The sequence below is a fragment of the Epinephelus moara genome, chromosome 1, assembly GCF_006386435.1.
Source record: "Epinephelus moara isolate mb chromosome 1, YSFRI_EMoa_1.0, whole genome shotgun sequence".
Lineage (NCBI taxonomy): Eukaryota > Metazoa > Chordata > Actinopteri > Perciformes > Serranidae > Epinephelus > Epinephelus moara.
The window spans coordinates 41,812,960-41,825,867 of record NC_065506.1 but is presented as its reverse complement, the minus strand read 5'-3'; the positions used below and the strand labels follow the sequence as shown (position 1 = coordinate 41,825,867).

The 12,908-nt window shown below is 41.0% G+C and overlaps 1 protein-coding gene and 1 long non-coding RNA gene across 5 annotated transcripts in view; one reads left to right on the top strand and one right to left on the bottom strand.

The window, feature by feature from the left end:
* The window catches only part of tspan4a (tetraspanin 4a), a 245,619-nt gene that overhangs the window by 22,533 nt on the left and 210,178 nt on the right, over positions 1–12,908 (bottom strand). For all 3 annotated transcript variants that reach the window (XM_050051936.1, XM_050051945.1, XM_050051927.1), the window contains one exon: positions 227–328. In XM_050051936.1, coding sequence (XP_049907893.1) covers positions 227–328 — 102 coding nt within the window. The remainder of the gene's footprint in view (positions 1–226; positions 329–12,908) is intronic.
* Positions 6,193–12,908, top strand: part of LOC126394839 (uncharacterized) — a 212,331-nt gene continuing 205,615 nt past the window's right edge. For both annotated transcript variants that reach the window (XR_007570398.1, XR_007570399.1), the window contains exon 1: positions 6,193–6,590. This is a non-coding gene — a long non-coding RNA (uncharacterized LOC126394839). The remainder of the gene's footprint in view (positions 6,591–12,908) is intronic.

Here is a 12,908-nt window from a genome sequence, read left to right as displayed (position 1 = left end):
AAGCAGAACAGTCTGAAGAGATTTTTACTCAGAGGGATTACCTCTACATATGTTTACCTAATTATATGACACTTTGGCAAAATTTAATATGAACATCCTTCATTTCAACACTATATAACCCATAATAGGTCCCCTTTAAAACTAGAGGGCTTTCTGTCTTAACTATCTTCCAACTTGTGTTTCACATCAGCACCTCCCACCCCCCTGCAGTGATCAAACAACTTACATCAGTTTGTACTATCATCCAGGCGTTGGTCAGACCCACGTTGCCCTCTGTGCCAAAGAGTTGGAGACCCTTCTTCAGATCCCTCTGGGCGTAGTGATCAATCTGAGAAGACAGGATAACAGAAACGGTTGCATCAGAAAAAAGAGTAGTATTTCACTGCTGGAAGGATGGTCTTTTCATAAAACTAGGATGTCTATGCAGTAGAAATATGTAAGTGCTTTTGAAATTGGTGCTATATGGCTGCGGCATCTGCTTTTGCTTAGAGGGTAGAAAACCTCCACACTACCAGAATGGACTGTGCCGCACCAGACCAATAACGCTCCTGCTGGTGGGTGACATCATGCCAGTTTGCCCGTTTTGACGCAGGACACAATGTGACAGCCGGCTGGTAACAAACAATTTTGTTTTACAGTTAAACAGTACTCTAAAATATGTTCCTGAAAATGTTTGAAGCAAGAAACAGGCAACAAATTGACAGTATCAGTTTGGTCGGAGTTTGAGAGACACCTCTTTCTCTCGATCCACTTCCATGCTCTTTGTGTCAGTGGTGGTGGGCACACCAAATGCAGAAATACAATCTGTAGTTTGAGCAACAGCCCAAGAGCCAGCGAAAATCCGTCACCCAGCAAGTGTGACCAGAGAGATCTGGGCGCTGGCAAGAAGGAGGAGATTTTACCTTAGCTCATTCACACATACTCCCTAAATTATTATGGTATAAAGCAGGTTGGCAAAAATTGGAAAATTGGCAAAGTGTCCCATTAACAAATCTCATCTCTACCTGTGTGAGTTTGAATGAGGTGTGACAGAGTATGCAGCCCTTTAAAGCATCAGATGTTTGAAGCAACTTATTTCCATTTTCATCAAGTGAGAACAAAAGTCAAGTTGCCACACTCTGTAGAATATCTTCTCAGTAAACTGCAATGCAATCTGTTCGAAGTGAACTAACTAATACTAAGTAACATCAATTTTATGCCATTATTACATTTATGTGACAGCAGACAGAAAGAACAGAAAGGCAGGAAGCACTGTGTTTATATGGCAGACCAGCGATTCACATAGCAGACCTGCTTAGAATAGAATTGAAACGAATAAAATAGATCTTTGTTTCCCATTTCCCCATTTGTCTTTGTCTCATAAATAAAGATAATAAGTACAAAGCACAAACAAACTCAATAAAACCACACATTACAAATACAGTACAGCCGTATCCGTACAAAGGTCAATGAGACTTATCGAAATCTTTCAGTATGGGAATATAACATGTATCTTTTTGTTTTCCAAATGTGCTGTATTGCATTGTTCAGAAGGGATTATATTAGATTCAGGCTGGAGGGGATGTGCAGCATCATTAAAAACAGTAAAAGTTTCCTGTATAGCTTACAGCAAAAAATATACAGAATATCTAATGGTGTATTGTGGGAGATAGGTGTAGGTGGGTTACATATTAGAACACTAGCTTATCTGGTTACAGGTTGGACAGTAAGTTTGCACAGTGGACTACTCATTTTCAAGGTCACATGGTGGACAACTTGAGCACCAAGAGACCCTAATAACAACATTTTACATGTAAACATGAACTTCAACTGGTCCAGAACTCTGCCGCTCGCATCATCACCAGAACCTTCTCCATCAGTCACATCACTCCTGTCCTTCAGCAGCTTCACTGGCTCCCTGTTAAACATCACGTTGACTTTAAGATCTTACTCCTCACCTTTAAGGCCATCCACAACCTAGCTCCCCTGTACCTCTCTGAACTCTTGACCCCCACCCACACTCTTAAGCCGTCCTCTTCCATCCATCTCACCGTCAGCCTTTTATTAAGTGGATTGCTAACTGCCGTCTACAGCAGAACACTGATCAGTTTCAGACTCCAGCCTGCCTCTCCAAACTGGAAGCATACCAACTGCCATCTACTGTAGGTGATACACTGACCATAGAGAAGTACCTCATACAAACCCATTTGGGGTGGCCATGGCTCAGGAAGTAGAGCGGGTCGTCCACCAATCGGAAAATCAGCAGTTCCATCCCCAGCTCCTCCAGTCCCCATCTCAAAGTGTCCTTGAGCAAGACACTGAACCCCATATTGCTCCAGATGGCTGTTCCATCAGTGTGTGAATGTGTGAGAGCTGAGTAGTAGGTGGCACCTTGTACAGTAGCCTTGGCTACCAGTGTGTGAATGGGTGTATGTGATAAAAAGTGTTTAAAAAAATCACTTTAAGTGGACAGAAGACTAAAAAGGCGCCATACAAGTGCAAGTCCATTTACTATTTATTTCAACAAGTCCAAACTATCCGTTGAATGTTGCAGCTGGTAAAGGTGGAGCTCATTTTCATTAGCATATCCCCCTGAGACCCTGTGTCCTCATGTGAGGAAATCACATTTTTGGTTTCCTGCACCTTTTACTTCATTCTGCTTAACTCAGACCTGTTGTCCTCATTTGTGGACGCTTTTTGTGCTATCTAGTGGTAGTAAGAGCACAATACACCAATCCATGTACAAACAAGATGGCAGCCATCTCTGCCAAGTGAGTCTGCAGCCGATCCCGACACAAAAGTGGACAAAACCTGATCTTATTTAATGGTTTATTTATGATTAACGATGTTTGTAGTTTGATATGGCAACAAATTTGGTAACAGGCTAAGACACTGTTAATTAGGAAGTACTAAATTGAAGACATTGTATCGTTTTAGTTCACTGGGACTTTATTATCATTGACAACGTTTAGTTTTTTATACTTATCAGATCCTACTGAAAAAATGCATTCAAACCAAAAGCTCAGGTCTCAGGAGGTTATGCAGCAATCTATAATAAATCATGCTTTATTTGTTGATTACATTATCTGTTAATAATCTGAATCTGCAAAGTAACTAGTAATTTAAGTTATCAAATCAACATAGTGGAGTAAAGAGTACAACATTTGCCTCTGGAGTAGAAGTATAAAGTAGCACTATATTTGAATACTCAAACAGAGTACAAGTACCTCAAAAGAGGTACTTAAGTACAGTACTTGAATAAATATATTTACAGTTTACATTCCACCACTGCAAAGCACAACTAAATGGACAGAGATTAATGATGCTGGTACTCAGCTCATATTTCCTCAAGCAGTCTCACATGACTAATAAACTGGTCACAGTAGAAACCAGTTCACTCTGCTGAACACAAACGGCCTAAATCGGACTCGCTGCGAGTGAACCAACACGCTGCAGGACGACAGGTGACTGCGCCGCTGTTCAATAAACAAGCAACATGCAGATCCATGTGGGTTTAATTTAGAAGCTTTAGTTCAGCGGTGTGAACCTAAACAAACAAGATAAAAACATTTAACAAAATCAGCTTTTCCAGTCAGCTTTGAATCCTAGAAAACAAACTGTAGGCGTGAGCGCAGTCACAGAGATAAACATGCTTAAACACACCGAAGCTTCGCAGTTACCGAATCTAAAACACATACATTAATTTAAAATCCACAATACAATCAGAGAGCGTGGACGCTATAAGCAAACAGCAAACACACACAGGAGCCGCTCAGCCTTGTTTACACATCTAGATGGTCAATCCCATCAGACATCAATTGCATTGATCTCCACTGACCTTGCTTTCACCTACACTGCAGCCTTTTACCCTGTGAGGTGCTGCAGACACCGAACACCTTGTGAAATCTATTGTCTTCAAACACTCAAACAAAGAGGATGTCCTTCAGTCTGCCAAACAACATGGGTTACTGAATACATTTAATGGTCATCACTGACAGTACAATAAATATTTCAAAGAGATGAGTGGGGTGAGGTTAGTGACAAAGCCTTCCCACAAATATTGCCAAATGTAATCTGACATTTCCATGAGACAAAAGTTATTTTATGTAGGCGCTACAATGATGAATGATTAATTCACTCATATGTCAACACCCGTCCTACACAATTGGATTAACACACCCCTTGCTGGTTTTTTATTCTTATTTGCTTCCCATTTTTAATCTGGAAACATGACAGATATACTGGAAACACCAGATTCCGTCTTAAACCATCCACCAAAATGAGTTTCTGAATAAAGTTGAGTTAAGAAATAGACTAAGCATCCTGTTTTAAGATTCCCTGTAGGGCTGTGGGGCAATTGTTTAACAAGTGGATCCCTGTTTAGTTTGAGCATTATGCACGAGCATTGTGATGCAAAACGCATTCCTGCCAAAGATTTCATGGCGTTCCACTTAACAGCTGGAGGAGGTGACGCGCCAAAAATATTCAGCAGTGTGCCAGCAAAGGTAAGAGAGAAGAAGACTGAAGAAGGCTGCAAGACAGTCAGCATGAATGCAAACAGTGGTGGAAAACTGTATGGTATGTCATGGTTTGGTATCTTAAGAGCACTTCACAACTGGCATGCTTTATGTGAGAGGCTCTGGGAGTCTGAAGGTTAAGATACGATGAGGACCTTGATGATGTCCTCGACCTCAGCAGTAAACAGTCTGTAACAAGGGTTACACAACACTGTTTTGCTTCCTCCGTGATAATACGTGACTCTGTTATGTGGGACATATTTATCAAAGCTGAGCGAATGTAATGTTACTTTATGTTTTTGACAAATCTGTGTCCGACATGTTCCACGTGCTGCACCAGGATCTTCTCTAACAGGGCGCCAGCAGCCGTGATCCTGTAGGCACCATACATACATTTTTTTCTTGACAATTTAGTTCTGGATAGTGCAGGGATAATGTTTACTTGTAGGCCAACACGGAAGTTAACACCACCCTGGTTCCCTCAACAAAAAGACTATGATTACTGCAGAAAATCATCTCTGTGGCAAACAAAAGTTTACGATACTTTCATGCTTTGTTCAGGAGGAAAATCTTCACAACTGAACACCACTTTTATGATTTCTGAAGTGTAAATGCAGTCGCCAGAGGTAAAAAGCTACCGTTAGGCTATAAACAAACTACACCACAGTTGCATGACTTCAGCTTTGAGGCTGTAAAGCAAGCCTCTTGTTAGCAGCCACCTTTTTAAAGATACATAAAGGCTTCGAAATGTAAGAGATGGGGTATTTACTGGCTTATTTTTTGTCTTAGAACAAATCATGAATCTTATATTCCACAAATACACTTTTTTCTACCATAAGGAACCTGGTAAACATTTGTATGTAGGGCCCATGTGGGTACTAAATGGACTGGAAAAATAAGCCCTATATGAGATTGTCCATGAGTTCCATATCGACCCCATGCTAATTGCCCACATGGGTGGGTTTACCCAAGTGGGCTCCACATTGGTTATGCTGGGGCTACCTGTTTAGCAACTGTGATAGGCCTAAAATGGGCACCTCACCTGGGGATCACTTGGGTAAACCTACCCATGTGGGCAGCTGGCATGGGGTCAATATGGAACCTGTGGACAATCCCATGTAGGGCTTATTTTTCAGCTCATTTGCTACCCATACTATGGGCCCCACATACAAATGTTGGCTGGGAATAAATTCAGATGTAACCTTGTAATCACCAATTTTTTTGTAGTAGGCTAACTGTAATTTTATTCAATTTTTTTTCTCAGTAACTGTACTAATTGCAATTACATTTATTTTGTAGTTTAACTACATGAAAGTAGTTACTTTTCCAATACTGTAAAAAGCGGCTTGCTGGTAATATAATGGTGGGTGAAACTTCCATGAATAGCCTGGGCTTTTATTTGCTTCAGTCACTGGACTAAACCATTTGGTACGGGGGTCTGCAGGCCCCTTCCTTTGCAAAAACTCTTCACTATGGCATAGTTTTGCAGCAATATACCGGTTCTAAGGTTTACTATGATAGAAGTTGACGGTTAGTTTGTTGAACGTCCCCTTTATTTTGCAGCGAGGGCCGCAGGCTGGCCTCGAACTCGCGGCCGCAGCGGAAAGGACGGCGACGCACCCGCTCTCGTCACTGGCCAACTGACGCCCACGGATCAGGTAGTGTGTTAACAGGCTACAGTAGCTGGTTTAGTCGGGTATGGCGACTCTCTGGAAGTCTGCATAGAGTCCTCTTAAGGTCCCTTGTGGACTGGATACAGTGTGGATGAGGACAGACCCTCCGCGCTCACAGACTTCCCGAGCACGCGCACCCCAATGTCCGCGAGTCTGAAGGTGAACTCCGGACTCACCTGCATGTTTGCGACGGAGCTAATTAAAGGAGTGAAAACTGAACAGAGAAAGGACACTTCTATTTTAATGCCAGTAACAACAAGTGTTAGCAGTTAGCACACAGTGAGCAGTGGACGTCACGTGACAACATTCACAACTTGGATTCATTTTAATGGAAACCTTTTGACTCTCCTGACCGGAGGACCCTAATGGACTAAAGGAACATACATGATGGAGGAAAGGACACATATTGGGACGTCCAAAGGTAGGAAATCACATTTTGTGTCTCTTGTTCTGAACTAATTAGCTTCACTTTGCTGCAAATGGTTTCCTCACATGAACTGAGGGATTGAATTTTGGAGAATGTTTCCTCCATATTGACAAAAGTTGAACATTTACATGTGTGTGCACGATCTAAGGAGCTTAGAGTTGACCTGGTGTGCTTTAAGAGGTTTTATATATCTGGAGAACTGAAATAAAATGAACTGCTTCTCAAAGTAAATGTGTATATTGTGTGAGAATGTGTGCTCCTGTTTCTGTGTGTGGCTGGCTGCATGGGCAGATTATAAAACAGTGGGCCCCTGGGCACAAGTATGCAAAGGGCCCCACCACCTCTCTTTGTAATCAGTATGCATCTTTTGTTTTGAGGTCATTTTGTGTCTCTTTCAGATAAGTTAGTTTATTTTATGGTTGTTTGTGTTTCTTTGTGGTTAGTTTGGCCGTTACTATAAGTATTATGTGTCTGCAGTTTATTTGCATTTCTTTTTAGTCTTTTTGGGGGTGTAATAACTAGGGGTGGGAATCTGCAGAGGATCCACGATACAATATTATCATGATACTTACATCGTGATACAATATGAGCATTGCGATAAAATATATTGAGACATATTGCGATTTATTACCGTTTTTCAACTGTAGATTATGTCCTCAAAGGAAAACTTTGTCGACGTGTTTTATCTAACAAGATAAAGTTTTCAGTCTGTTCATCTCGCCTCAACCATTTTTTTTGCAGCAAAATGTATCTAGCAAACTGAAAGTATAAGTTCTATTTGTCATTAATAATTTATAGAATAAAAAAACAAACAGTAGTTGGCGCTGTGTGACAATATGATTTTGCCACACAAAAATATTATGAAAGCTGTTGAGCCGTTCAGTACAACGCTTTTGGTTCAGTATGCATTACAAACTGAACGATACATTGAACTATCATATTACATTTAGAAAATAAAGTATACAGCCTAAATTGTGTTTCTTATAGTTCTCTCAGACTGTGCATGGTCAAAAAAGCAGCCCACATAATGGAACAGGCAACATGCTGTCTGCACCTTCCACCCCCAAACCAAAACCCTCTACTCCAGTGAGACATGCTTGGAGGTACACTACACTTATCCAGCTCTATAGCTGCTAAGCCTAAAGTTAAAGCCACTGCGGGGCTGCATAGACAGGCTGTTTACTCATTGACACTCTCGCCTGACATAACCGACTGCTGTTGATCAGGTGAAAGACTGCTCTGTGCTGCCGCTGACACCCTTGTGGACGTCTTGATCTGTAGGCAGAAGGGTGTAGATAAACTTTTCAGCGGGCGTCAGTGTCCTCTTGCAGGAGCTGGATGCTGCACCTTTTCTTTGTAGTTTTTTGACTTCTAATACAGCAGCTAAGCCTAAAATTAAAGCCGCTGAGGGGCTGCATAGTCAGGCTACTTATTAATACATTTTGTATTTTATAAGGAGCTGCTTTTAAAAAGTCAAGGACATTTCTCTGGCATTTCTACATTTTTGCTGTATTGATAAAAGGATGCTTCCGTGACATCACTGTGGCGTACTGAACCCAACTGTTACATCCCTAGATCTTTTCTGTGTCTTTTTGTGGTCACTTTGAGTCTCTTCCTGGTCAGCACGTGTTAATTTGAGTGACATTTTGAAGGTGACACTTAACACTTTGGGTCCCTGGGTCTGTGCGGTAGTCCAGTTCAGTAATCCATCCAAAACTGGCTGTTTGTGGTGTATTTGTGTATTTGGCCTAATGCACGACTCTTCTGTAAATATGAGCTACTGTAGGAGAGCTGCAGTGATGACTGTGTAAACCCGGCCTGTTGGCTGATATTTGAAATGTGTGGGGTGGGCTGATCAGAGTTTCATGGTGTTTTTGTATTAGTAATATCCTACAAGAATAAAAAAAAATCTCTGCTTCTCTCTTGCTTGCTCGCTGAGTAGACTGCATATGTGTGGGAACATACTGAACCTAGAAGCAGGCGAGTGATTCCTGTGCGTGCTATAAAATAGAGTCCTGCCGGTGCCATTGTTCTCTAATATCTGATTTGTGTTTTCATAAACTTATTCAAGTACTAAAGTAAGGACAGGCTCCTCACTGAGGCTCATCAAGCTTGTCTGTTATTCAGTCTAAGTGGAGGCTGACCTGAGGTACAAGTTTTCAACATTACAAACAATGCAGGACTTAATAAATACTTAGAAAGTTGCCTCTGCAAGTGTTTTAAGAGGAATGAAATGCATTCAGCTTTTTGTTGGGGCTCAAGGATAAACACAAGAAAACTCAACAAGGTTCATAACAATTAGTTATTTAGCATCCACACAGAGGAGCTTTAATAATAGAGTTCATTTCGAAGGGTTACCATAAAAAGAACATTTTCACAGATTTTTCATGATTTGTCAGCGAAGCTGGCTTCACGTGATGTAGAGAGAGAAGGATCCTTTTGCTGTAATGGAGGAGATCACATGAAACAAAACAATAACAGAGCCACGGCTAGAAATGTGATAATTTACCACACTATAACCCTTCAGGCTGTGGCTCAGGAGGTAGAGCAGGTCGTCCACCTAGCAGATGATAGGCGGTTTGATCCCTGACTCCTCCAGTCTGCATGTTAAAGTGTCCTTGGGTGAGACAGAGCCCCAAATTGTGTGTGTGAGAGAGTGCTCCAGGAATGAGTTGACATTTTAGCACTAGTGGTTCCCTTGTCTTGAAGTCAATGAGTTTCTGGTTAGATGCCTGAAATAAGGTCTGTGGTTAACACCAGCTTAAGAGACGTTCACATTTTGTTCTACAACATAAAGTACGTCAGTAAATACCCCACTTGTGAATTCTGAAGCTTTTATGTGTCTTGTCTTGCTAACAAGTGGCCAAATGAGACAATAGGATGTCATCATGCCAGACTGCCCCAAAGACAGATTTACAGCCTCGTTAAAGTGGTGACATTAAGTAATGCAACTGCGGTGTAGTTAGTTTATAGCCTGAAGTTAGCTTTCTACTTCTGGTGATTGCATTCAGGCTTCAAAAATCACAAAATGGTGTTCAGTTGTGACGATTATCTTGCTGAACAAAACGTGCAAGTATCATAAATTTTTTTTGGAATGTTGAAAAAAACCCACAGGCCTTATGATGAGGCCACCAGGGCGATGTTAGCTTCTGCATCGGCCTACAGTCAAACATCATTCCTGGAGCACTTAATTGCGTATGAAAGTTGAGAAAAGGAGGCTCTGACCGGTTGACGAACCTCGGATTTAGGAGGAGCAATGTGGATTCCACTCTGGTTGTGTAACAGTGGACCAGTGGGCGCTGTGCCAGACTGTCGTGGTGAAGAGAGAGCTGAGCCACAACACAAAGCTTTCAATTTACTGGTCCATCTATGTCCCAACCCTCACTTATGGTAGTGACTGAAAGAATGAGTTCATGGATACAAGCGGCTGAAATGAGTTTCCTCCGTGGGGTGTCTGGGCTCAGGCTTAGAGATAGTGTAAGGAGCTCGGACATGTGGAGGGAGCTCAGAGTAGAGCCACTGCTCCTTTGCATCGAAAGGGGTCAGTTGAGGTGATTCAGGCATCTGATCAGGAAGCTTCCTGGGTGCCTCCAGTTAGAGATGTTTTGGGTACGTCCAACTGGTAGGAGGCCCTGGGGCAGACCCAGAACATGCTGGAGGGATTATACGGTATATCTCATGTGGCCTGGAAAGGCCTCAGGATCCCCCAGGAGGATCTGGAAATCGTTGCTGGGGAGAGGGACGTCTGGAATACTTTGCTCAGCGGCTGACCCTGCGACCTCTATGGATGGATGTTTAGGTTCAGCTGAGCAGGTGGCAGATTGTATGGTAGTCTCCATAGGCCAATGTGTGAATGTGGCTCTGCAGTGCAAAAGCGCTTTAAGTGGTTGGAAGACTAGAAACGTGCTATACAGCCCCATTCCCTATCATGGTAAACGGTTGTGTCTACTTGCAGGTACGTAGATGTATTTAAGGCCATATTATTTATTAAAGGTCATTAACATGCCTGCAGGAGTAGTTTTGTGAAGCAGTTTTATTAAACTAGTGGCTGTGGGGTAAAATGGGCCATATGCCCTGGAGAAAGATGAACCATATGTTCAGTTTATATTCCACTCACTATAATTACACCATGCCAGACTGTTAAATGGAAAACCAGTGGTGCTAAATACATTTACTCAAATCCTGTACACAAGTATAATTTCAAGGTACTTGAACTTTGAGTGTTTCCATGTTATGCTACTTTATGTTTCGACTCCACTACACCTTGGAAGCCAGTATTTTACTTTTCACTCCACTAATTTTTTTTTGCAGATTCAGATTGTTAATGCAAAATATAAATCATCTAATAAATTCTGTCGTGTTATTATGGATTAAGCAGCCCAGCAGCATGTCAAGTAGTGGTGGAATTAGCTCCACTGTTACCAGATTAAAAGTCATTGATGCTTACATAATAATGCATCACTCATTTCAAATTAGTTGAATAATAAATATTATTCTCAAATGTGCCGTTCTGCACATTGATTACTTTTACTTTTGGCACTTAAAGTATAATTTTAGCCTAATACTTTTGTACTTTAATTTAAGCAAGATTATAAATGCAAGACTTTTTACATGTTAGTGTTTTTACACTGTGGTATTGCACTTTTACTTTCTATTTTTTAAAGATCTGAGTTTTCCTCTACCCGTGCATAAAACAGAAAGGGTCTCATAGCCAACAAAAAAACAAAACAGCTGAAACAGACAAATACAAAGTCACTGTGAATAGACACATTGAGGGAATCAGGAAAAAGGTCGACTTAACACGAACAGGTTATGACAGAAACACATGAAGATGTGATATCAGTCTGTCTCTCCCTTGTCACGTCTGAAAACAGTCTGTTTCCTTTTGGGTTTTGTTTTTTTAAATACAATTTAACAACAGAGCATGTTTAATACAACAAACCATGTTGACAGTTTCATATTTTCACTCAAAACAACAACACTGTGAAATTTTGCTCAATAAAACTGCCAGACTCAATTTTGTGTGGGTGTGGTGACTGTATATCAAATCCCGAATGCCAACATGAGACTTGTATCCTTGCCATGGTTGTTTTTTCCCCAAAGAACCCCAAAAACAATCCTCTCCGCAAAAGTAAGCAAAAACAGAGAAGCATTTTGACAGTTTGAGATGGACAGTATACTTGATAAACAAATGTCCCCTGCTGTTTCAGCCTACTTTTCAATTTCATACAGTGCCATTTAGAAAACAATAACACATTATCATGAACTTTTAAACCCTCATAGTAGTTGGTCTGTAGCTGTTGCCATGGAAAACAACTAACAATCAAAGAAACATTTTATTTGCCTACAAAAATATTAGGATTTCTTTTCATATGATGATTACCTTTGATCCAAAACTGTTGTAACTTGCATTAAAAGCTGGTGTGTCCAAGGGGTTTTATGCATTTTGCATTCATTGCCATTGATCAAGCTAACATCCAGTGCCTTCACATCTTTTTGCCTCTAATGCTACTGAAAGAGCAAAAGTAAAGTTTTTTGGTTGTTTCACAGTTTACCCCCACAGACCCAATTTACCTCTGTCCAGAATTGGAAGTATATTTACAAAACTACTAGATTTACCAGTGATCCCAGCAAATTTAGAGTGTATGTGTGGTGGTAGCTGACGCTGCTGCATCGCAGGTGGAGCTCTCCATGAGTTATTTTTTCCTCAGCATGATTTTGTGTCATGCTGAAGTGGAATTTGATCTGTCGATCTATCAGAGTTGATCAGATCGATGATTGAGAGGAGCAGCTGCTGCGAGTGAATGCAAACTTTAATACACTGCAGAATGAATGGTTAAGTTTCACTCTCAAAGATCTTGACGTTCTGCTGCTCCTTCTCTGCCTTGAGTACACTCTGGTGCTGTAAATAAATAACCGAACGGTTTTATGTAGTACAATAGTGCTAATCAAAATCTATTTATAGTGGCAAGTGTTTTAATCGTTGTGAGCCATCACAAATGAATTTATTTGTGTGACACCCTGTATACAAGGAGGTTTTTGTCTTTGTATCTTCTCTACTGTTAAAGGGCCAGTGTGTAATATTTGGCGTGGTTTATTGTCAAATCTGAATCTGAATCTTCTACCCATTAATATGTTTATATAAGTGTATAATCGTTATAAAATAAAATTCGTTTGGTTTTCGTAGCCTTATAATTATGCTTTTATATGTATATATAGCAAGGGCCTTGCTTTAGAGAGGTCGCCATCTTGCGCCGCCATTTATATAAAGCAGCCCGAGCGGACAATCCAGCCAGCCAGAGAACGCGTTTC